Source organism: Rhineura floridana, chromosome 18, assembly GCF_030035675.1.
Source record: "Rhineura floridana isolate rRhiFlo1 chromosome 18, rRhiFlo1.hap2, whole genome shotgun sequence".
In the NCBI taxonomy this organism is placed as follows: domain Eukaryota; kingdom Metazoa; phylum Chordata; class Lepidosauria; order Squamata; family Rhineuridae; genus Rhineura; species Rhineura floridana.
The window spans coordinates 667,403-691,250 of record NC_084497.1 but is presented as its reverse complement, the minus strand read 5'-3'; the positions used below and the strand labels follow the sequence as shown (position 1 = coordinate 691,250).

The 23,848-nt window shown below is 48.5% G+C and overlaps 2 protein-coding genes across 5 annotated transcripts in view; one reads left to right on the top strand and one right to left on the bottom strand.

Moving 5' to 3' along the window:
* Window positions 1–2,379, bottom strand: part of SH3GL1 (SH3 domain containing GRB2 like 1, endophilin A2) — a 36,263-nt gene extending 33,884 nt beyond the window's left edge. The window contains exon 1 of one of the 2 annotated variants that reach the window (XM_061601524.1): window positions 1,370–2,379. In XM_061601524.1, the coding sequence (XP_061457508.1) occupies window positions 1,370–1,414 (45 nt within the window). In that variant the 5' untranslated portion in view covers window positions 1,415–2,379. The remainder of the gene's footprint in view (window positions 1–1,369) is intronic. The other variant, XM_061601523.1, reaches the window with a different exon arrangement.
* Window positions 2,380–2,556: 177 nt separating this feature from the next.
* CHAF1A (chromatin assembly factor 1 subunit A) lies at window positions 2,557–23,181 on the top strand. 3 transcript variants are annotated; one of them, XM_061601519.1, is made up of 15 exons: window positions 2,557–2,688; window positions 4,384–4,434; window positions 5,521–6,281; window positions 10,223–10,279; window positions 11,597–11,838; window positions 12,985–13,045; window positions 13,784–13,852; window positions 14,329–14,555; window positions 16,765–16,933; window positions 17,596–17,676; window positions 19,210–19,302; window positions 20,586–20,844; window positions 21,456–21,940; window positions 22,309–22,399; window positions 22,829–23,181. In XM_061601519.1, the coding sequence occupies exons 2-15, from the start codon at window positions 4,386–4,388 to the stop codon at window positions 22,903–22,905; spliced, it is 2,721 nt and encodes a 906-aa protein (XP_061457503.1). In that variant the 5' UTR covers window positions 2,557–2,688; window positions 4,384–4,385; the 3' UTR covers window positions 22,906–23,181. The 3 variants fall into 3 exon arrangements, with proteins under 3 accessions (XP_061457503.1, XP_061457504.1, XP_061457502.1); XM_061601520.1 differs by having other exon boundaries at window positions 2,557–2,710; XM_061601518.1 differs by lacking the exon at window positions 2,557–2,688 and adding an exon at window positions 3,452–3,782.
* The last annotated feature ends 667 nt before the right edge of the window (window positions 23,182–23,848 follow it).

The window sequence follows — 23,848 nt, the reverse complement described above, 5'->3', positions numbered from 1 at the left end:
CCCGTGGATCCAGAAGGCCACTGAACATGTTCACTCTTCATCGGACTGGGGCGTGGATTCCTTGCTGTTCATTTACAAGTTTATACACCTCTGCATATCTTATGGAGTTCCCAAGTAGGCAGAAACCTCTCCCACGTTTTTGGGCGGCCCTGTTTCGCTTCTGAACAAATGAAGTATCGAACTCAAACTAATTAGAAAACTGAGTTCAGGGGAGGTTAGGGGAAGGCCTCGTAGCTCAGAGGTGGAGCATCTATCCCTGCGCGCAGAAGGACCCGTGTTCAAACCCCCCCCGTGGCACCTCCAGGCAGGGCTAGGTGAGAATCCTGTCTGAAACCCTGGAGAGAGCTGCTGCCAGTCAGTGTAAACAGTACAGAGGAGGGTCTCATCCCTGAAACCACCACAGAGACAGACGTTCATAAAAACAACACAGAATCTAGAAATGTGCACATTAAAAAACTCTCCAACAACCTTGCTTTCCCCCCCAGTTGAGTTCAGTTGAGTACACAACTCAACAAAAGGGACAAGCCTATTTACTAAACCACCCGCATGTAACTTTACGCCCTTGCTGCCTAGTCACCTACAGGTGACGGCTAATCGCCCGACCAGCCGAGCAAGTGGCTGCCACATATATACACCTATTTGTCTAACTAGTTGCCTACTGATAATGCTTCCTCGCCAGACCAGCCAAGCAAGCAAAGTGAGACATGCAACAATCTGGTTAACTTTATGCCAAGCAAGCCACTCAGTTACCCGCCAGCTTTCTTGGGCCCAAAGGCTGCAACATTCACTTTACATGCAGATTTTGGAACCCAAACTGATCCAGCTGCACTGGTCCAACAGTGGTTGCATTTATAAGGACAGGGGTGAGCTTAGTGCAACCACTGCTCCCTCTGTCATGTCGTTCCCCTCGTGTTCAACCAGTGAGAGGCCGCTACGCCAACATAGTTGCAGCCCCCAAGCGTGATGCAACACAGCACCACACAGCACAACTTTGGTGACCAAGTCCATGCACCTTCCCCGGACCACTTTTAGAGCAAACCTGCAGGTCAGAGTCGCACACGCTGAGGCTGGCTCAAAACTCAAGAGTTTTCAAAGTCGGATTGTTAGCAATGGCTGGTATTTAACGGTATTCAGAAGAAACCCCCCTGAACTTCAGAGACATGACTACCTTCGGTTCATTCATTTCCATGGGTCTACTCTGCGCAGGGCTTCTTTGAATAGAACCCAATCGCTCAAAAGGCCGAACAAAAGTGGCCAAACTCTTCTGACGTTCAAAGGAAGGCTGAATCAAGGATCACGACTGAAGACAGTTGGAGTCCAAGGGTACCTACTGTTTTCTGCGTAGACAGACAGGGTTATCTATTCTCACCTGGCTTGCTTTGTAGAACTGCTTCTTTAGACCGGCCACGGACATGGTGCCTTCTTGCGGATGCTGAAACTAGCTCACCGAGACAGAGAAAATAACCAGGGGACAGGGCAAGGGGAGCAGGCAGGCGTACCAGGACCCCGATTTGCAGCAAGGAGAGTCTAACCTGAGGAACAGAGTCACATTTGAAACAGTTGGGGGAGAGGGGAAGAAGGGGGCAGACCCCAACTCTTGAAATAAGAAGCCCACAGGTAGGTAGGCAAGCGGGCAGAGACAGAGATGGGTCAGGAAAAGCTACTGGGCAGGGGCCGAGATGCAGAGGATCAAAACAGGAAGGGTTCTCAACTTGGGGGGGGGGAGCAGTCTGTGCCTAACAGAGAGAGGTTGAGAGAGATCCCCCTCAAAAAAGGGCAAAGTGTTTGTACTACAGAAGGACAAACAAAGCAGCCCTCCCAAAACAACAACGCACACAGACACTTAGAAGAGAAAAAGGTGTATTCTTCCCCCCAGACCAGAAATAAAGACAGAGACAGACCACCACCCCAAATTGACACAAGGCCAGCCTAGATAAGGCTGGGCAGCTCTACCCCTGCCAATAGCAACTGAGTGGGCAGCTTTTTGCAGCCTAAAGAGGCTAGTCCTCAGTGAAGCAAAGGGAGGGCAGGCAAAGTAGTCCCTGAGGAAGAAAAGCGAGAGAAGGCCAGCCCAGCGTGTGCTCTTTTTTACAAAGGTGGGGAGGAGGGACAGGCTGGGAGAGACAGAAAGGGGGACAACGACTGACAGATAAGACTGACTGGGGAGACGGAGGGATACACAAAGCAGTCCCCTCTCCTCCCAAAGCGGGGCGGACAGACAGCCAGGAAAGAGACAGAGAGGGAGACGGGACAAACAGCCACAGCAGCCAGGCTCGAGCTGAGCTCAGAGCTCAGCCCCGATCGCCCTCCAGGTCCCTCAGGATGTTAGTCACTTCCGCTCCCTCCCTGATGCGCAGGCGCAGATAAAGAGAGAGAGAGCGATAGCCTCTCGCCCAGCGGAGGGATACGCACGCACGCCTCTCAGCCTCCTCCGAGTATTGGAGAAAAACAAGAGGGGAGGAGGAAAAGATCCGGCCTCTCCACGCTTCATACCATAGAGTGCGCGAGTGATAGAGAGCCGGCGCGCAGACGCAGTCACGTCCTTCCCACTCTTCAGGAGAAGAGCATAAAGAGTGGAGCTAGAACAGCCCCCTCTCCCTTTCAAGTCTCCAGATGTAAAGGCCTCTTCCTCCCCCAGATGGGAAATCATCCCCTGCTTTTCATCGCATCTGGGTCTCAAAGCAGCTGGTAGGAAGGACGGAATATAAATGTAATAAACGAATAAATAATTGTGATTTCTCTTTCATTCCTTCTTTTATTTCTCGTGCATTATTGCATTTTGTTGTGTTTTATTTATTTATTTATTGCATTTGTATACCACCCTATAGCCAAAGCTCTCTGGGAGGTTTACAACAATTAAAAACATTAAAAACAAATATACAAATTTAAAAACACATTTTTTAAAAAGCAACTTAAAAACACATGCTAAAATGCCTGGGATAAGAGGAAAGTCTTTTGACCTGTCGCAGAAAAGATAACAGTGTTGGTGCCAGGCGCACCTTGTCAGAGAGATCGTTCCATAATTTGGGGGCCACCACTGAGAAGGCCCTCTCTCTTGTTGCCAGTCTCGCAGCTTCCCTCACAGTAGGCACCCGGAGGAGGGCCTTGGATGTTGACCGTAGTGTTTTCTCGTATTACAGTCTGAATTCCATGAGAATTCATTTTTAAAAAACTAATAATAATGTGGACATTATTAAATGTGCTGCCTCCCATCTTTTAGGCACAAGTCCACAGACGTGCCCTCCAGACCAACAGAATGAATGGGAGGGGACGCATCAGTCTTGTGCGCATGCGTCTTTTCGCTTCTCTTCACGTTTCGTGTCGCGAGAGCAAACCCCCAGCGCGCCTTTCCTCTCACCCGCCCCTATCTCTACGGAGAAGAAGGATGGAGCAGGAGAAAGAAACGAGCCGTGTGCGCATGCGTCCTCCTCTTCCCGTTTAGTTGTCGCGAGAACTCTCATTCATGAGAGCGAGAACAGGGCTGGTTTTGTCACATGGGCTTGCAGCATCCCGCCCAATCAGGGTGCCGGAGCGCGAAGGCCCGCCCGAACTCCCGCCAAATACGAGCGCGAAGGAAAGCGGACTCGGAGGACAGGGAGCGAGAAGGGACGAAAAAGCGGGGCGCCCGTCCCGTCCTTTCCCCCTTTCCCTGTCCCCTCCCCGCCCCGGGTTCTTGTGAGGAGAGAGCCCGTCTGTCAGTCAGGCGGTCATTCGTTAGGTCGGCCGGTCAGTCAGTGGAGCGAGCGGAGGAGGAGGAGGAGGAGGGTCTCTTTACGTGGCAGGTGAGGAGGAAGGCAGGCAAGGAAGAGGAGCGGGGTGAGGAAGAGCGAGTTGTGTCCGTGAGGGGGGAAACTGAGGCAGGGGGGAGAGAGAGAGATGGATCTGGAGAGACAGGTGGGGAGGGGGAGATATTTGGGGGGGAGATGCTGTGTGCAGGGGAGAGGGGGATGCTTTTGCGGATGAAGGGAAACTGAGGCAGGGAGTTGTCGTAGTGGGGGGGCAGAAAGAGATGTGGGGTGGATATATTTGGGTGCCTAGGGGGGGCGGGTGCAGATGTTGTGTGTGGTCCTGGAGAGGGAAATGCTGGGATGCAGGAAGGTCCCAGGTTCAGTCCTGGCAACTCGGGGTAGGGCTGGGGAAGAAGACTCCTTTGTGAAACTCTGGAGAGCTCCTGCCAGATGGGCAGGGCTGAATTTCACGGACCTAAGTTAGTTACCTCTGTCGCTTTCGCTGGACCTGCTCTGAGCAGGACTAGCATTAAATACCACCTGTTGCATTTTGGGTTTTGTTTGGTAAATCTCTTTGAGCACAAATGTTGTTTATAGGAAAATGCAGTACATCATTAAAACTGACTTGGCTAAACTGGTTGTCTTCTGTTGGCAGCTATGGAGTGTCGAGATAAATCAGCAGCCCCAACCCGGAAACTAATACAAGGTAACTTGTTCTGCATAAAAACGGATCCTCCTTTTGATGAGGTATATATTCACTACTACAGCATCTCTGATTGCTGGCCATCTAGCCTCTCCGTAAAAATCTCCACTACCTTCTGGGGCTGTCTGCTTCATTGCCACGGCAGCTTTTATACTGTCTGGAAGTTCTTCTTAATGTTTAGTCTAAACCGGGGGTTCCTGAACTGCGGTCCATGGGCTGGCTGCCAGTAGTCTGCGAGCTTCACACAGGTGGTCTGTTGCATGTCAGCATTAAATATTCTTATTGATTTTAATGGTTTCTTTATTGCTTCTTACCGTTTATTGTATTGTATGACAATTTGAAATCTATGGAATGTGCAGAATTCAGGAAACACAAATACAAACCCATGGTCATTGCCCTCTCTCTTATCCATATGACAACCTTGTGAGGTAAGTTAGACTGAGAGGGGAGCCTGAAGAAGACCTCTTTGGTTGTGGTCATCGGAACCTATTTCTTCCCAGTCTTAGTCTATCCGTTACACCTGGGTGGGGGACTTGTGTCCCACCAGATGTTTCCATAGTCCCTGACCGTTGGCCATGCCTCCTGGGTCTGACAAGGGTTGAGAGTCCAACAACATCTGTGGGGACACAGGTCCCCCTCTTCCCCGTCCCTCCACTGAACCACACTGTTGCATGTACAGAATAGATTTGTTCTCTGTTGCCCCACAGGGTAGGGCTGGAGCTAATGGGGGGAAATGACAATGAAACTGATTTTGGTTAAACATTGGAAAGAACTTCCTAACAATATGATCTGCCTTGGGAGATGGTGGGCTCTTCTTTGCTGGAAGTATTTAAGCAGAGGTTGGAGAGCCATCTATCAGGTATGCTGGAAGTTGTGCTGGGGTTTGGGCTACATTACCTCCAAAGTCCCTTCCAACGCACCATTCCCCTTCCCCCAATGGGAGTTATTTAGCAAGCTTGGGTGCATAGGTCCAACTTTTGAGAAATTTATTTTTATTAGGATAATTTGAGATAAGGTTTTTACCTCCTATTTATCTTGCACAAAATTGTAAACTACTTATGTTTCTCATTTTAATTTTTTCTGTTTCAGCTCGATTGCCTTTCAAGCGTCTGAATCCCATACCAAAGGAGAAGCTTGGTGTAAGCCCAGGAATCAAAAAAGCCAAGAACTCTCAAAATGTCCTTGATCAAAACTCACCTTGTCCTGCTTTGTCACATCTGTTACCGGACAACGTGGAGAATACCTGCCAGGTGGAAACAGAAACACAACTTGTTAACGGCAAGGGTCCGTTAGATAACTTTGTGCAGAAAAGCACAAAAAATAACACAAGCCAGTTGCTCTTAATAGACTTGACAGAGGATTCTAACCACAGACTGAGTGATAACATAGACCACAGCAAATCAAACAAAGTAGCAGCGTCTGTGGAGAATACTCATAAGGAGGTAGAAACTGAGCCTGGTCCACAAAAATCCATTTGTAACACCCACGTGGATGTTCTGATGACAGCTTTCCCAGCTACAGCAGATGAGGGTGAATTGTCAAATATGGTGTCAACCCAGATAGAAACCGATAGTCCAAAGGGAAGCAAACTCAAAAATGTCATATTTGAAAGGAAAATGCCTGTTGTTGTCCTGGAGGATATCATGATGGCCAAATCTCCCCAAGGTGCACCTTTGGAAAGGAGCCTGTCTTCCGGAAACGAAACAATCGAGTCTTGTTCTGAAGACGACAAGGAATGTACAGATTCCTCGTTAAGTTCTGCCTCCCTCACCAGCTCACCTGAATCCGTGCCTACACAGGGATGTAAGGACAATGTTAGTCCGATAGCTGCTTCAACGCCCGTTGGAAAGGTTAGTGTCTGTTAATAGAGAAGCAGTAAAGACGGTAAATGTTCCTTGGCAAATGAGCAACTTTTATTTCTATCCCACCAAATACTTTGAAGGCTCTGACCTCCTCTTTTCCCAGCTTCCTGGTACTCCCTTGTTCGCATGTCCATCCCTCAGGTGTCTTCCTCAGTTTTGCATTTTGCTCCAACCTCGGTGCCTCTATGTTCCTGGTCTGCCATCTCTCCTACCTCTTCCCCTATCATAGGGGAAGGGAGCCATGTTGGCTTCCGTGGAGGAGGGGGCAGAACTTTATATGGCTCCATCCTGTGGGCCAACTTTGAAGGGAAGGCGTCACAACCCACAGGTCAATCACATGCCGTCATTGTGTTGTAACGTGACTGACAGGCAAGTTGTCCTGCCCGCCAGTCAAAATCCCTTGTGCTGGGATTGCAAAGGGACAGGGAGGGGGAGAAAGAAAGGTGCACTTTGCAAGCAAAGACAGCAGGCAGGGCAAAAGGTGATGCTCACAAAAGGAGACTTTGTTTCTGCTTGATGTGGCTGTGCCCTGCTCATCAACGGACAAGCGGGAACTAAATCTTGTTTTGGCTGCAAGTGCCTGTTTGTGGTGGTGAGGCAGAATTGAACCGTGCCCATTGACAGGTGGGCTTGATTTGTGGAAAATTGACTCACGGACCAAACTGGACCCCCTGGTGGGTCAAGATTAGCCCACGGGCTGGAGTTTCCCCATGCCTGCCCTACCAGATTCAGTCCCTCAGGCTTTCAGTTTCCAGCGCCTCTACTTTTCACGTATATTATATGGTGCCTTTGCTCCTAAAATCTGTGTTGTCATTTTTCTTCCTTTTTTCACGGGGAGGGAGTCAGCATTCTGTTTTGGCTGCATATATCCTGAGCAGTTGGAATCTTCTGAACATTCTGTGACATCACAACAACCTAGCGGTTTTGTTAATAGGGGGTTGTAAGCAGCTTGGCTTGATTCTCTCTTTCAAGTATTCTTTAGGTGAACATAACATGTGGCACGGAGTACATTTTTAATGTTATAATTAACCTGTTTGCCATATGATATTTCATCAGTGATGAGGGTTTTCCAGAACAGTTTCTAGTGCTATGCATCTTGAAGGTTTTTCCAGTAGTCTACCACAGTTGAACTGGTGGTTCTTTGGAGAGCCACTGCTTGCTGAACTTAAGGGGTGGGGGAGTCAGTGAAAAGGTTTAATGTGCTAGTTTCATTAGATCCAAGTATCATCTGTGGAAATGGTCCAATTAGATGACTTAAGTATTTTCCAGTAACTCTGGCCAGCATAAGATTATATCCATAGACTAGTAGAGTTGGAATGGGCCTATAAGGCCATCAATGTTAGTTCTACTCAGAGTAGAAATGGATTCCGACTTATGGCGACCCTATGAATAGGGTTTCATGGTAAGTGGCATTCAGAGGTGGTTTACCATTGCTTTCCTGTAAGGCTGAGAGGCAGTGACTGGCCCAAGATCACCCAGGGAGCTTCATGGCTGTGTGGGGATTCGAATCCTGGTCTCCCAGGTCGTAGTCCAACACCTTAACCACTACACCACACTAAGTGACTCAGTTAGGTCCATTGATTTCAGTGGGTCTGCTCATGAGTAACTGAGGTGGATACAGCTCATAACTTGCAACTCCTAGCCAGCCTCAAAAGTCTAGGCCACCAGGTGTAAAACTATCAGCAGAAAAAATGAGTAGGAGGCAGGGCATCATAATTTATGTAAAAACAAAAGACCTTGGCTTGAAGACGGAATCTTCTCTCATTTTGTAGAGACAGTAGAGTAGACTTACTAAAATGAAAAGTGGGCATCCATTCATTGTTGCTTGTAAACTTACGAAATGGAAATTTTTCTGCAGAACAATTAAAAGCCCTGGAAAACTTTCTGCTCCACATCACTGTACAGGAGGAAACTCTTCTTCCAAGATGGGTGTCTGTTGTGATATATGTTAGTGGAGGGGGGGGGTTGGCACGTGTGTGTGGCCTTCTGCTGTCTTGTGGCCTAGCCTACCTCACAGGGCTGTTGCAAAGTTAAAGTTGGATAATCTCCCGTGCGTGCAGCTTCTCTGAGTAACTCCAAGATGGGAGGCAAAAAGAAAAGTGAGCCTGAATAATGGAGTACGCCACAGATCTTCCCTTAAGTTCAATGGTAGAATATCTGCCTTGCATGCAGAAGGTCCCAGAGTTTAATCTCCAATGGCATCTCCTGGTAGAGCTGGGAGAGAACTCTGCTTGAAATCCTGGAGAACCGCTGCCAGTCGGTGTAGACAGCACTGAGCTGGATGGACCAATGGTCTGCATCAGTTATAAGGCAGATTCCTATGTGTGACTGTAACTGGAATCTTTTTATTCTGCAATTTCAGGACAGGGTCTGGATGGCAACGTGCACCCTTTAATTTGGATTAATTTGGACAGATATTAACACAGTGCATACTGTCAAATGTCAGCTCTGTTCGGCAGCTGCTGTACATTTGGAGCACAGTCTCTTTTCAGGCCCCACTGAAATTTAATGGGATGTAGGTGAAAGTGTTGCTCCGGCCTCCTCAGCTCTTTTCATACTTTAAGCGGCTGCTTCGATTGTTTGTGATTTCAAATATGCATCATTTTCAGTTGATGCGCAAGGTGGAGGAGTCCAAGGAAAGCAAGGATCAAGAGGAGTTTTGGGGAGAGACTAAGCTGTACAAAGGCCTTCCTGCCACCATCAGGGGCCCTCCTCTCAGCAAGACTAACATTGGATACATCTCTACTTATCCAACGTGTTTGGCGCTGCCAAAAGCCTGAAAATGTTCTAACATAGTAGAGCCTTGCTGTTGAATCAGGTCAGCGGCCTATCTAGTCCAGCACTCTCAGTAGCCATGGAATGCTGGTGTGAGGGTCGGGTGATGGAGGAATGGAGTGTCCTGAATAAGGGTTTGGTTGTCATTCCATACTGCTGACCTGGGCTTATTAAGGAAGATGGACAGGATAGAAATAGAATAAATACTGGAGCATTCCAGCCTGCAACATTTTACTATAAGTTTCACTTGCCAGTTAAGGTGTTGGACTACAACCTGGGAGACCAGGGTTCGAATCCTCACATAGCCATGGAGCTCACTGGGTGACCTTGGGCCAGTCACTGTCTCTCAGCCTCATAAAAACCCTATTCATAGGGTCGCCATAAGTCGGAATCGTCTTGAGGGTAGTACGTTTCCTTTTTTTTAAGATGATTTATAGGATATTTTTCAAAAACTTGGGTTTGAGCTGCACACCTACTTTGACACACCAAACTTCCCTTTGTTTTCTTAAAGGATGCCTGAGGGATTCAGGTTTCTATGTTGTAACAAATCCATTGGGGTTGCAACCTGCTAAGTTCTACTCAAGAGTAGATTGTTTGAAATTAATGGATCCTAGTTAACCATGTCCATCGGTGGCTATTTGTCTAACACTGGATACAGCTAGCATGGGGGAGAAGTTTGCATTTAATTTAAAGCTGAATTTTAAATATTCGCACTTACCAAAACAATGCAGGAACCAAAACATCAGCCATCCTTTGCAATTTTGGGATGCAGTTTTGCAACCACCCAGTGTTTACAAAATACATCTAGTAGGGAGAGAGTGCATAAAAAAGAATGCATTCGTTAAAATGACATACAGGAACGCATTATGAGAAATTGCTTGCAAAAATGTGTACGTTGGTCAAAACTACGTACCAGAATGTGTTTAGGAGGCGACATCTCACCATTCTCGTGAGGATTTTTTTAAAAAAATCGCTAATTGATGCAGAAATGTGAACTGAATTTCAGACTGGAAAAATGAAAACCTGGGAGAACTGAAACTGACAGATTTTTCTATCCCTAGATAGAGCCCATTATCTCTAGTGCCACAACTTATTTTGTTGCAGTTGCGTAAAGGAACGTTATCATATGCACATCTCTGTCCTCTCTATTCCAGACGTCACAGAAAATTCACCAGAGTTCTGAAGAGAAGGAGAAGCTTAAGCTGCAGAGGGTAAGGCATTTCCCCCCCACCGACCTAGTTTATTTGTTCGCTTTTGGCAATGAGTAGCAACTGTATCCCTTTTCCGTCCCCCCCCCTATTTATTTTAGAACTTTATGGGAAAGGGCGATAGCTCCACAGAGGAGCACCTGTTGAAGGTCCCAGATTCAATCCCTGGCCTCTCCAGCCAGGGATGCAAAATACCCCTGTCTGGAAACCCCAGACAGCTAATGCCAGCTGAGCTAGGTGGACTGATGATCTGTCTCGATATAAGACAGCTTCTCTGTTCCAAGCTTTTCAGGTGTATATGGCCAATGAAATGTCCCTTTGCCCATCTCTCCGCAGTGTAGCTTCCTACCCCATCATTTAGCCTTACACGGCTTGGGACCCCAATACCTAATGGAACGCCTCTCCAGACACGAACCCACCCGTATGCTATGCTCAACATCCAGGGCCCTCCTCCGGGTGCTTACTCCGAGGGAAGCTTGGAGGATGGCAACAAGGGAGAGGGCCTTCTCAGTGGTGGCCCCCAAATTATGGAATGATGTTCGTGACGAGGTGCGCCTGGCGCCAACACTGTTATTTTTTCGGCACCAAGTTAAGATCTTCCTCTTCTCCCAGGCATTTTAGCATGTGTTTTTAAATTATTTTTAAGAATCTGTTTTTAAATTTGTATATTTGTTTCTAATGTTTTTAATTGTTGTGAACCGCCCAGAGAGCTTCGGCTATGGGGCGGTATACAAATGAAATAAATAAATAAATAAATAAATTTACAATTTAGATGACGGTATTCCAGCATCATCTGCAATACTAGATTTTGGCTGTCAAAATGTCAGTGCCCTTACCAACTGTTAAGTCCTTGGAGAGCAGAAATAATTATATTCTTGAATTGTCTGTTCTTGCTTGGCCAGCCCTCCCGGCTTGTTGTAGGTTCTGTCTCCTATCTTCTCCTTCTGTCTTGATCTTTCACCTTCTACCGCTCCAATTCAGGGTCCGGGAAACTCCAGGCCCCTCCTGTGTGGCTTTCAGAGCAGCTTACATACTGTAAATTGAAGGAGGACTGTAAGCCTGTGGGCAGAGACTATCTTAAGAACACAGACACACACACAGAGCAAAGGGGGCAGGGAGGGTAGAGGAAAAAAGCAAGAGTAGGCACCAGCTCTTAAATAGTAGTTCTTATTATGATGACCAGCTCTCGTGGAAACAATTCAGGGATAGAAGGTTCCTGACGATGTGGCTGGCCTTTCAGTGAGCTGACACGATGAACCCTGCTTCTCTTCTCTCCCACTGAGGCAGCCTGTTGTTGTTGTTGTCCTTTTTGCAACCCAGGATCAAGAACGCGCAGACAAACTTCAGAAGCTGCAAGCGAAACGGGAGGAGAAGGGGAGGCTGAAAGAGGAGGCGAAGGCCACGAAAGAGCGTGCCCGGGAGGAGGCGAAGAGGAAGAGAGAGGAAGAGAGAGAGCTGAAGGACAAGGAAAGGAAGGAAAAGAAGGAGAAAGATGAGAGAGAGAAGGCCGAAAAGCTGCGGGTGAAGGAGGAGAAACGGAAGGAGAAGCAGGAGGCTCTGGAGTAAGTCGCGCTCTTTCCGCAAGAAGCAGGTGCAACTCACTGACACAGCGTCAGGGTTGTCTGTCTTGAGTTTCCGCTTGTTTTCAGGGGTGTAGTTGTCCAGGGTCTCGGGGGGTCTTAAACCCCTTACTTTGCTGGGGAACAGGTCCCCTATGTCTCCAGCATCCTACGGGCCGATCAGCATGAAAGGGGAGTGTGTTTGCCACTGAGAAGAGTCTTCCAATGAGCTTCCTTGTCCTTTCCTGCTGATTGGAGCCAATCGGAGTGAAAGGAGATGGGTCAGCCACTGAGAAGACTCTTCTCGGTAGCTGACACTCCTCTCTCATGCTTATTGGCCCCTAGGGACGTCTGTTCTTGCGGAGGAAGGCATTAACAAGTATCTCATTCTCAACTCAGAAGCAAAAAAGGGGGAAGGGTGTGGCTGTGACTGTCACGAAGGGTCCCTGCACTCTTGCATTTGCTTATCTGAATGCATGCCCTTCCAACTTCCCACATTTCAACTGTGCGCTGGGTGAACAAGTTCTTTGACTCTCCTGACTCTTGCAACATTTAGCTGCGTTGGATGTCCACCTGGTCTAGTGTTATGAGAAAGGGAGAACATTTTTCCTCTGCTTCTGTATTGCTGTTTGTACTGGCTCTGCTGAGGACATTCGTTTTTAGGGGTGGGATTGTTGGCTTGGAATGGCACGGGTCTCCCGAGGCTTCCGGAGGGCATTGAGCACCTTCGGGATGGTGCCTCCTACTGGAGCCAGCAGGCAGAACCCAAACCGACTTCTTCTTGGGGGAGTTTGCCGCTTTTCCTGCTTTTTCTTTTTTTGAAACTATTTCAGTTTTCACTAGCCCTGAACTTTCACCTTTCAATGAGGTCCCGAGGTGACTCTTCCTGCGGTTACATGCGTGGCTGCCCACTTTGCTGGTCTAGCGGGCTCGTGTGTGGCAGGAGTGGAATGTTGCAGAAGTCCAGCTGCTGCTGAACTCCAACTCCCATCAGCCCCGGCAAGCGTGGCCAATGGCGATGGGAGTTGTGGTCCTGCGACATCTGGAGGGCCAAAGGTTCCCCATACCCGGCCTACGTGAATCACGGTTGAATGGGCGTGTGGGTTTGCTTGGTTTCCTTTTCTTGAAACTAAGCTTTTGTTTTTGAAGGGCAAAACAAGAAGAGAAGAGAAAGAAAGAAGAGGAGAAACGGTTGAAAGAGGAAGAAAAGGTAACGCTCGACTGCGATTGGTCTTTCTCAGCCTTCTCCAGCCAAGTGCCACCCAGCTGGACTACAACTCCCATCAGCCCCAGCCAGCATGGCCAGTGGTCCAAAATTATGGGAACTGTTGTCCGGCAACATCTGGGGACCCAAAGAGGTTGGGAAAGGCTGATCTAGCTGATGCCCAGGGACTGCATAGCTGAAAGTAAGGGCACTCTGGCCTTTGGAGGAGGCTGCACTCCCTGCCTCCCAGTCAGAACATCTGGGGAAAGGGAAGGCTGCCCTGCCGCCCCCCCATACCATCCATTGGCCAGAGGGAACCAGGGAAGGGCCATGGCTCAGTGGTTAGAGCATCTGCTTTGCATGCAGAAGGTCCCAGTTTCAATCCCCAACGGCGTCTGCTGGCAGGGCTGGGAGAGACCCCCCTGTCTGAAACCCTGGAGGGCGGCTGCCAGTCAGCGCAGACAACACTGAGCCAGATGGACCCTAGGGACTTTACTTGGTATGAGGCAGCTTCCTCTGTTCACCCACACCCTGCCTGAAAGAATAATATTTGCTAATCTCTGTCCAGACTGTAGGTGTTTTATAAGTGATTATTAATACTATTATTAATAGATTGGAGGAGCTAGAATTTGCAATGGTGTTTTCGATTATTCTGAGTGGGGGGGTATTTTTTCACAGAAATGTTTTTTTTAATCTAAATTATTGTATTTTTGTCTTGTCCACATTTCAACTTCCTGATTCTAGCGTATTAAAGCAGAGAAGGCAGAAATTACCAGGTTCTTCCAAAAACCAAAGACCCAGCCTGCTCCAAAGGTGAGGATTTGGGGGACTTTTTTGGATTTGGGGACTTCTGCAGGTGTACCAGGAGAGCGGGCTCTGGTGTCTGAACGGACTTAAAGCAAGTATGGGGTGCCTTCTGGCTTTCCAGATGTTGCTGAACTACAACTTGCATCAGCCCCAGCAGCAAGCATGACTCAAGGTCAGGGATGATGGGAGTTGTAGTCCAGAAACATCTGGAGGGCCAAGGGTTCCTCACATACCTGGCTTAAAGTATTGACGTTCGCCAAGGTGGGGTTTGGTTCACCGCAGCAAATTGTCTTGGGCTATCACTGCAAAGAAAGAAGGTAAATGTGAAGTATCCAGCTCTTTCTCAGGGTTTATCGGTCAAAACCACACCTTGCATTATATACAAAGAAGAGAATAGGAAGCCAGTGCTTGCGGTGAAGTTGATGTTCAGCCAAAACTCAGACCAACAAGAGGTTGCGTAAAATTCTTCCTCTTGATTTCAGACACTGGCTGGCTGGTGTGGCAAATTTGCTCCCTTTGAAATCAAGGAGAACATGTTTCTCGCTCCGCTCTGCCGAGTTGCCGTCGACCAGGACCTTTTGGATCGGTTAGACTGCCTCCTGCAAGGTCAGAGCTATGATGCTTCTTTCCTGGGAGAACTGAAGAGCCGAGCGCCGTGTACAACTGGACCCGCCCTCACCTGCAGCCATGGCGCTGACGTCGTCAACAGGTTAGCTCCTCTTGGAAGAGGGAGACAGTAAGACAGCTATTTTTTTTAATCTCATGCCAGTGTTCTCTGCACCATGCGGCGACATCCGTGGGCAGACGCCTGGCAGCCGATGTGGCCACCCCATACCAAGAAGACTATTGTGTAGCCCACAATGAACTAAGGACTGGCAGGAGATTCAGGACAGACAAAAAAGGAAGAAAGTTGCACAGCACAGAAGTAGAACCACACAATCCACTACTGCAAGATATGGTGATGGGCACCAACTTTTGCAGCCTTTTAAAAGGGGATTAGAGACACTTGTGAAGAATGATGTCATTCATTCATTGGCGATCCCTCGTGGCCGAGTAAGATCGTCTTCCAAGATAAGGTCTTTAACGGTGGGTCCGTAAGTGACTGTGGAGGGTGATTCTGGATCCACACAGCCTCCCACAGTGAGGACATGCTTCCAGATGGAAGACGGTCGCGATGAGGATTTGCTTGATGTGCCTTCCGCTTAGCTCGTTTGTCCCGTTCGCCCTGTATTCATCCTCCTTCAAAGTCCACAGCACCTTTGATAATAGCTGAATACTAATAGAATGATGTACTACCTCCGGGATCAGAGGAGCCACGCCTCTGCATTCCAGTTCATGATGGGCAGTGATGCCAGGTGGCTGTCGCCTCCACGTCCTGCGTATAAGCTTACCAAGGGGTGTCTGGTCACTGGGAAACAAGACTTGCAGGGATGCTCTTACATTCCACGCATCATTTCCAAAATAAGTGCTGGCAATGAGGCCTGCCTGACGCTTTCCCAGGCGTTCAGGACTAGTTGGCTGATGTTAGAAATCCCTAAGAAGAACCCTCTTGGATCAGGCCAAAGTGCTGGTTCTCACGGTGGCCAACCGGAGGCCCATTATGGGAAGCCTGCAAGCAGGACCCGAGTGCAAGAGCAACTCTCCCTCTTGTGATTCTCAGCAGCTAGTGCTGAAAGACATACTGCCTCCAACAGGGGAAGGAAGACATAGCCACCCTGACTAGTAGCCACTGATAGCCTTTACCCTCCGTGAGTTTGCTTAGTCTTCTTTTAAAGCCGCCCAGGCTCATGGCCATCCCTGCTTCTTGTGGGAGTGGATTCCGTAGTTCAGCTCAGGTTGGCAGCCACACACACTGGATGTGTTGACAAGCGCCAGTCTCGATGGCCATTTCACCTGTGAGCTCTGGCGCCAAAAGGGGGCTGCTCACGATCTTCTGCAGTGCTCAGGTCTTAAACTCTGGCTTGCCTCGGTCCAGGTTCTTACCTTAAGGACTTTCCTTCTCTTTTGAGTTTCTTCCTTGCAGGAGACTGTCCATTGTAGTTGCCTTAATCTATGGCCCTCCTTCTAAAACAAAACAAAAAAGTCTCCTCAGTTGCGTGCCTGACATTTTGAATGTCTGGTATTTATTTATTTGATTTATATCCCGCCCTTCCTCCCAGCAGGAGCCCAGGGCGATGTTGAAAGGTCTTGGTTCATTCTCTCCCTCCTTGCCTCCCCCCATTTCCTCTGTCATTACTTTGCATCATCAAATAGATGGAATTATGAGAGTTAGAAATTTGGGGGGGGCAGTACAGTTTCCTAGCATTTCTTTCATATTTGCTTTAATTACGTTGTAACTCAGGTCAGTTTAGTTTAATTTGAAGGCCTTGCATAGCGGGGAGGAGAGCCTGGCTGGGAGTCCAGAGTCTGAGTTCAAGTCCCTGCTCGTGTCTCCTGGGTGTCAAGGGCCAGCTAAAGATCACCCCCACAGGAAGTGGCTCCGGGGTTACGTGCCCTGCCACCTGTGCAGCCGTGGCCAAGCTGCATAGTCCCAAGGAGCCCAGTTGCCCCCCAGCTGGCAGTTGCGGAGAAGGAAGGGGGTGGCTTGTGCAGCTGTGGCAAGCTGAGCAGGCCCTGGCCAGCTGGGGAGGACTAGCCTCAGAGGGAGGCAATGGGAAACCCCCTCTGAATACCGCTTACCATGAACACCCTATTCATAGAGTAGCCAGAAGTCGGGATCGACTTGAAGGCAGTCTGTTTCATTTTTGGGGTGGGTGGCCGTCTTTAGGATTGCTTCAACCCCCCCTTTTCAATGGAAAGCAGGGGGTATAAGGGAGCCTTTCAGGGGGGTGCCAGTGGTCTTTTTGTCTCTGGCTTGCAACCCCGGGTGGACACTCCAGTGACCTACTACGGTGTGTTTTTTCCTTATCTTTCAACAGTGACGTGGTCATTGTGGGCAGCAGCCAGGCTGGAGATGTGCCAGAAAGGAAGAAGTTTGGCAGGCAGAAACTCCTGCAGTTCTGTGAGAATCACCGGCCTGCCTACTGGGGCACGTGGAACAGGGAATCCTCAGCCATACGGCCGAGAAACCCTTGGTCAAAAGATGAGGTAAGTCCCAGGATATTGTAGGGTCTCTCTTTCAGCTGAAGGGACTCAGTGGCGAGCCTCGACCTTTTCTTAAGTGCTAACAGGGAGCAGCATGCATCACCAACCTTTCAAAATTTCAAGAGAGTGCCGTCGGTGCCAGTCACAACATGGCTGCTGGGGGGGGGGAAATAGGGAACATTTCTGGCCCTCCAGATGTAGTTGGACTCCAGCTCTCCAGCTTCTCTAAGCTGCAGGCGTCTCATCCTGGGGTGGCTAACCTTTTTCGGCCCTGAGAACCACGTTACCTCATTGCAATCCCTCTGGGGGATGCATCCAGTTGTGGTCAAAAAGTGGCATGGCTACCTCACATCTGGTATGTGCCCAAATTACGTGCATGCACACAGACCCACACGCACACACCCCGAAGCAGGGTGTGCGTGTAGGGGCGGTGGTGGTAAATGTCCTGCCCCGTGTTGCCGTCTTCCTCTCTGCTCTTTGGATTGCTCTCTGAAGAGCAGAGGGTGTTTTTCTTTTCCTCCCCATCACAGCTTCCTCTCTGGCCAGGCTGGTACCACATTGTTTCTGTCGTCTAGCTTCTGATTTCTTCTTCAGTGCCGTCTGTGAGGTCTGCCATGCGTTACAAGACCAAGCGATCCTTAGTAGTCCTCTTTCTTTCTTTGCAGAAGCTGCTGGACTACGAAGTAGAGAGTGATGAAGAGTGGGAGGAAGAGGAGCCAGGGGAGAGTCTCTCTCATAGCGAAGGGGTAAGGCCGAGTTGCCGTCCTCTCCCTAAGAATGAGGTTTGCGTATTCAGAGACTTCTGCGAGAAAGGAGCCACAGGAGTTCCGGTATCTGCAACAAAACACTGCAGCGTGGGTTGCTCTTGTTCACTGATGCAACCAGCCACACCTTCATATTCTGCAGCCACTGAGCATGCTCAGACCTCAGTGGGAAGGCTTTTTCGGTGGGAGGAAGCCCATGATGTCAGAGCTGCTAGCCACCATGTAGATATTCCCCATTAAAGTTCTGCAGAGTGTTGAAGTCTTTATAGAACTCTCCTCGGGGCAGATTGGGGGTGGAGAGAAATCACCTCTGTGTGGCAGAGCAGGACAGCTGCCTCCGCCACTCTTGCAGTGATGCCTTTCCATACAAGGGCAAAGCTGCCGTTGCATGCAGACATCTCCCTTTCTACTGAGTTGCAGCTGACCCCAATGTTTTTCACACTGCGGTATTACTGACTGATTTTTTTATGTATGTGTTAACTGTAAATGATGAAACTGAGGTTATCATACTTTGGACACATCATGAGAAGACCTGATTCACTAGAAAAGACAATAATGCTGGGAAAAACAGAAGGGAGTAGAAAAAGAGGAAGGCCAAACAAGAGATGGACTGATTCCATAAAGGAAGCCACAGCCCTGAACTTGCAAGATCTGAGCAGGGTGGTTCACGACAGATGCTCTTGGAGGTCGCTGATTCATAAGGTCGCCATAAGTTGTAATTGACTTGAAGGCACATAACAACAACATAAATGTATTATCTATTTTATGAGTATACTCTAATGTGCCTCGGGTGGGCTCCCCCCCCCCCGGTGGTTTTTATATTGGCCTCCTTCCGGGAGGAAGGGAGGGGTATAAGTTTAATAAATAAACATTTACAATGTTTTATTTTAATATCTATAAACTGAATATCGTTTCCCTTCCCTCTGGTCTGACAATGCTGCATTTTTTTCAACAGTTTCCAGAGGGTTAGCCATGTTGGTCTGCTGCCTCAGTCTCGTGGCACCTTAAAGATTAACACGTTCATTATGGCATGAGCTTAAATTCCAGTCCACAAAAGTTTACGCCATTATGAATCGAGTTGGTGAGGCTCATTTAACACCAGCATGAAATTGAGCCTTCAGTATTATCGGTCCAGTTCTCTGCAAAGCACTGCCGGCAGAGATTCAGCAGGTACCTTCTGTTTTAACTTTTAAGGACCTGCTGAAAACCTTTCTGTGCCACCAGGCTTATGCGGGCAATTCAGAAGATGCATTTTTGTTGTTGTTGCAACAGTTGTCCTTTGTTTTCGTTGCTTTTTTAATGTTTTCATTCCGTAGTGGTTGTGTTTTTCTAATGTGGTAAACTGCTTTGATATTTCTGACAAAGTAGCAACATACAATTGTTGAAAAATCAATCAGTCAGTCGGGCCAATGAGAATCTTTTGTCGTTTTGTTTTAACGGCTTGACTTGGGGCTGTTTACAACTTCCCTTCCCAATGCTTCTTTATAAAAATGTGTCTTCATTTAAATCTCTCAGGATGACGACGATGATGGGGCAGAGGAGGAAGAGGAGGACGACGGCTTCTTCGTGCCACACGGGTACCTCTCGGAGGACGAAGGCGTGACTGAAGTAAGCTGCAGAGCCCTAGTACAGCCACCCTCGAAAGAGATTGGCAAACAGTTACCTCTGTAGGAGAATTTAACCTACCCAACCTGGACAAATAAAACTCTGCTTATGAGTCCTAGAATTTTAAAACATTCTTCTTGCCTTAGCTAGCTAAACTGAGGCATGTGTTACTTGCAGCAAAGCTGTAGAACCTTTTTTTTAATTATTTTTCCCCAGTCAGAGGGACACATTTCCTCTTTGGCCATCCATGCCCTTCCTGGGCGTGTCCAAAGTGTTTGTGGCTACTCCCCAAGTGCATGCTCCTCCTCCCAGACCAGTGCAGGGAGGGAAGGAGATTCCCAGAATGGGATCTTCAAACCTCCTCATGATGAAGGGGCAGATCAGTGAAGAGGGGGCTGCCCCATTAGGAACTGCCGCTGCTTGAGAGAAGACCATGTTCTCCTGTTTACTAGCCTGCATTCCCATGCTGGCTATAAAGGAGGGAACTTCCTCTCCTCTGTGGCCAATTTGTTTATTTTATTTATTAAATTTGTTAGATGCCCATCTGGCAGGGGTTATCCTGCCACTCTGGGCGACATACAATGAAATGCAAATACATTCCATAAAAACAATAAGCAGAAAAATTAAAACCACCCCTAGAACTGCAATCTAACAACCTAAACCCCCTCCTCAGCCTGGTTGAAGAGCCAACCTCCTCGCAGGGTTGTTTCAAGGACAAGAATGGAGAGGGAGGAGAATCAAGTATGCCACCTTGAGCTCCTTGGAGAAAAGGTGTGGAATAAATGCAATCAATAGAAATAAACTAAGTCCTACTCGGGGCAAACCCATTGAAATTAATGAGCCTAAGTTAATCATGCCTATCGGATCCAGTGGGTCTTCTCTGAGTAGAACTAGCACTGAATACCACCCTTGGCCAAGTAGTCTCTTACCAGGCTAGTAAAAATATTTGCAGGCTGCTTAAAAAATATTTCAACAGCAAATCGGCCATACCTTTTTCTTTTGGCTTGTTAAATAAACACCCAGCCTTTTATTTATTTATTTTATTTATTTATTGGATTTCTTAGGCGCACAACTGGCTGGCTAACCAGTCACTCTGGGCAACGTACAAAATAAGCAAACTAGCATAAAATGACACATCAATACAGTAACATTAAAGTCTAAAAGCAGTGATGTTAAAATCTAGCCCACCCCAAAGGCCTGCCTGAAGAGCCAGGTCTTCACGGCCCGGCGGAAACTCATTTGAGCCGTTCTACAGTCATGGGAGTAAATCCTTGTTTCCCTTCCAGGAATGCGACCCCGAGAACCATAAAGCTCGCCAAAAGCTGAAAGCGAAGGAGTGGGACGAGCTGATCACCAAGGGGAAGAGATTCCGCGTCCTTCAGCTCACAAAGATCGGCTGCGTCTGGGAAGGCAACGAGAATGGCCATGGCACAGACGGAGAGCTGCGGTTCCTGCAGCAGTTTGCAGCGTCTATCTTGGACTCGACGATTGCTGACGAGGACCAGATAGAGAAGAGCAACAAAAAGAAAATGAAAGACCGGCAGAGTAAGCTGTGGGTTGGACAAGTAAATAGTGCCCTGTGCCTGCAATTGCGGGGTAGGGGTGGTAGGGCCATAGCGCAACCCAGTTCCAACAGAACTCCAGTTTTGATTTGTCTCCGGCACAGCGCTTTGAATGCAAACAGCTTCGTCCTACTGGAGCAAGTCATGCTCCCACCACCCCACCAGCTGAAGGGCAGTGAGACCGAGACCGCTGGATTGGCTGTGCAACCAAGTTCTCTGTGGGGAACGTGATCACGCGGCTGATCTGTGTGGAAAGCAGGCTTGGTGTGGCTTCACAGGTGGCGAGTTCAAGCCCCCTGGAAACCGCTTTGCCAGCCCTATGCTCGGGGCTTGGTGAGGGTCTTTTGACAGGTGGGCGAGGCAACCCAGCTGTCAGTCAGACTAGATCAGCCTTTCCCAACTAGTGGGCCACCAGATGTTGTTAGACTACAACTCCCATCAGCCTCAGCCAGCGTTGCCAATGGTCAGGAAAGATGGGAATTGTGGACCAACAACATCTGGTGGCCCACTAGTTGGGAAAGAGTGGACTAGCTCCTTATGCCTTGACTGTCACATTCCAACACTCACCTTCTTTGTTTCGTTTTTCCTTCCCAGTCTTGGGACAGCTGCTTCCCCTCCTCCACGGGAATGTTAACGGAAGCAAAGTCATCATCCAAGAATTCCAGGAGTGCTGTCGAATGGGCTTGCTGCTGGGCGGCAACAGCTCCGTCTCTGCTGTGGAGAGCGTGGACATGAGCCCTGCCAGCCCCAAAGCCTCCTGGGCCCAGACGCCTGCCCACGACGGGAGCACCGTGCCTTCCAAGGCCAGGCTAAAGCAAATCATCTCCGAGAACTCCGTCTACGAGAAGAGGCCTGACCACCGGATGTGTTGGTATGTGCAGCCCGAGGTTCTGAAGAGCTACGGGCAAGAGAACCTGCCTGTTCCTTGCCAGTGGAGCTACGTCACACAAGTGACTTCAGTGGCCAAGGAAGACGCTGGCAACGGGCCAGGAGGGGTTGCTGCGCAGACCACCCCAGTCTCGGCAAAGCGCAAGTCGACAGGGAGCATGTCGATCACAAAGTTCATGAAGAGGCCTCAGGTGAGATTCCTTCCAGGTAGTCTTTTTTTTCCCCCTGTATGGATTCGTCTCCCCCCCTTAGCATTGCCGTGGGGTCCATTGCCTACCTTGCTGGGGCTGATGGGAATTGTAGTTCAGCAACACCTGAAGGCCCAAAGGTTTCCCAGCCCTGCTTTACTTGAAGACTTCCTCATTCTTTCCTCAGCAATTTTCCTTCTTCCCGCTGTTTTGCCTCCAGCCCTCAATCTTATCGCCGATTTTATTTTTCTTTCTTTGGCCATTGCATTTTCTGAGTTTTTAATGTAACTTAAATTTATTTAGGGTTGGCTCAATTAACATGTGTATTGGTCAGAGATGTCTGACAGTGCGTTTTTTTGGTTTGTTCGAAGGTTGAAGCCACAGAGACGGATGGATTTCAAGCAGACACAGAAGAGGAGGATGACGACGACTGTGTAATCATGGACATGGAGCAAAGCAAAGGTGAGAGAACCAGTCCAGGTAGTTGGCCACCTGCTCACAGGTACCCTATTAACACCCTCCTGCCCCCATAAACTGTCCTGGTGTCTCTTTTTTTTCATGGGTTCTTCTGAGACTGCTTAACACATTTTCTTTTTTACTTTAAACGATTCCAGCCCTTGTGGCAGGAGTTAGAAGATGCAATGGCAAAAAAATAATAAAGGATTGAAAAAATAAGCACACCACTGGCTCCTGACCCTCCCCCCCTCCCCATCACTCCAGTGGTGACAGGATGAGCTGTCCTTGTTGTCTTTTGGATGGCCAAGAGAGGCCAAATATGGGTGGGGGGGAGTTGTCGTGTGTGTTGAGTAAAGTGAGCCATGAAAACACTTCCTGACACACTTATGTAGAAATGTAGACCCACCGTGTGAGTAAAACGTCGTGTCTTCACAGCACCTGCGTTGAGGACCCCCGAACCCCCTTCAGAGATGGATCAAGCTGCTGCAGTCAACTCCTCTCACGCTGTTTGATATGCACAGTCCCCTCCTGTTACTGCTCTGTATGTATGTAGAATTCTTTAGAATATTTTTAAACTCTTGTGTATCTTTTTTTTTTTTTTTGTATAAGATACTTGAACGTACTCTGTATTCCTTGTAAAGAGAAGACAGCACTTTGTTCTGCTTCAGATTGGTGGAAGCACGAGGCATAATTTTTTAGAGGCTTAGTGGGGAGGGGGGGCGCTAGATGAAGAAAGAATACCACATATAATCTCTCCAATAAAAGCATTATTGACCTTTTCGATGGGACCCCGTACAAAAGGTGTCAGTTTCGGGGGGGGTTGCGTTTGACCAGCGGAGTAGTGGAGGCTCAAAAGTATTCCACGACACGCTTGGGTGGAAATGTTACATTAGGAGACCCCTATTCCCCCCACGCCCCAGTTGTTAGGAGTTCCCTCGGAAAGAGGGACTGACTGTTAAACCGCTCTGAGAATTCTAGCTCTGTGAGGGGCAGGGGTGTAGCAGTCCAGGGTCTCAGAGGGTCTTGCACCCCTTACTTTTTTGGGAGCAGGGTTTCTTTCCAGCGTCCAATGAGCCAATCAGCGTGAAAGGAGAGTGTGTTAGGCACTGAGAAGAGTCTTCCAGCATGCTTCCTTGTCCTTGTTTGCTGATTGGAGCCAGTCGAAGTGAAAGGTGAGTCAGCCACTCTTCTCAGTAGCTAACACTCTCCCCCTTTCATGCTTATCGGCTCCTAGAGATGTCTGTTTTTATGGGAGAAGGCATTAATCGACCCAGCAGCAAAGAAAAGTGTGTGTGTGTGTCTGTGACTATCGAGAAGGGACCCTACGCTTCTGAAATTGCCACTCACTACTGGCAAGGGAAAGAGGGGGGTCTCCCAGCAACTCCCAGCACCCTCCACAAACTACTGGTCCTGGAATCCCTGTTTAGAGTGATATGATACTAGTGTGGATGGGGG

What these genes read in the sequence shown, in the direction of transcription:
- CHAF1A (XM_061601519.1), top strand. Translation starts at nt 4,386, where the DNA reads ATGGAGTGTCGAGATAAATCAGCAGCCCCAACCCGGAAACTAATACAA. An exon ending in GAAAATGAAAGACCGGCAGA is followed by an intron (nt 20,845 to 21,455) that starts GTAAGCTGTGGG and finishes TTTCCTTCCCAG; the next exon opens with TCTTGGGACAGCTGCTTCCC. An exon ending in AGTTCATGAAGAGGCCTCAG is followed by an intron (nt 21,941 to 22,308) that starts GTGAGATTCCTT and finishes GTTTGTTCGAAG; the next exon opens with GTTGAAGCCACAGAGACGGA.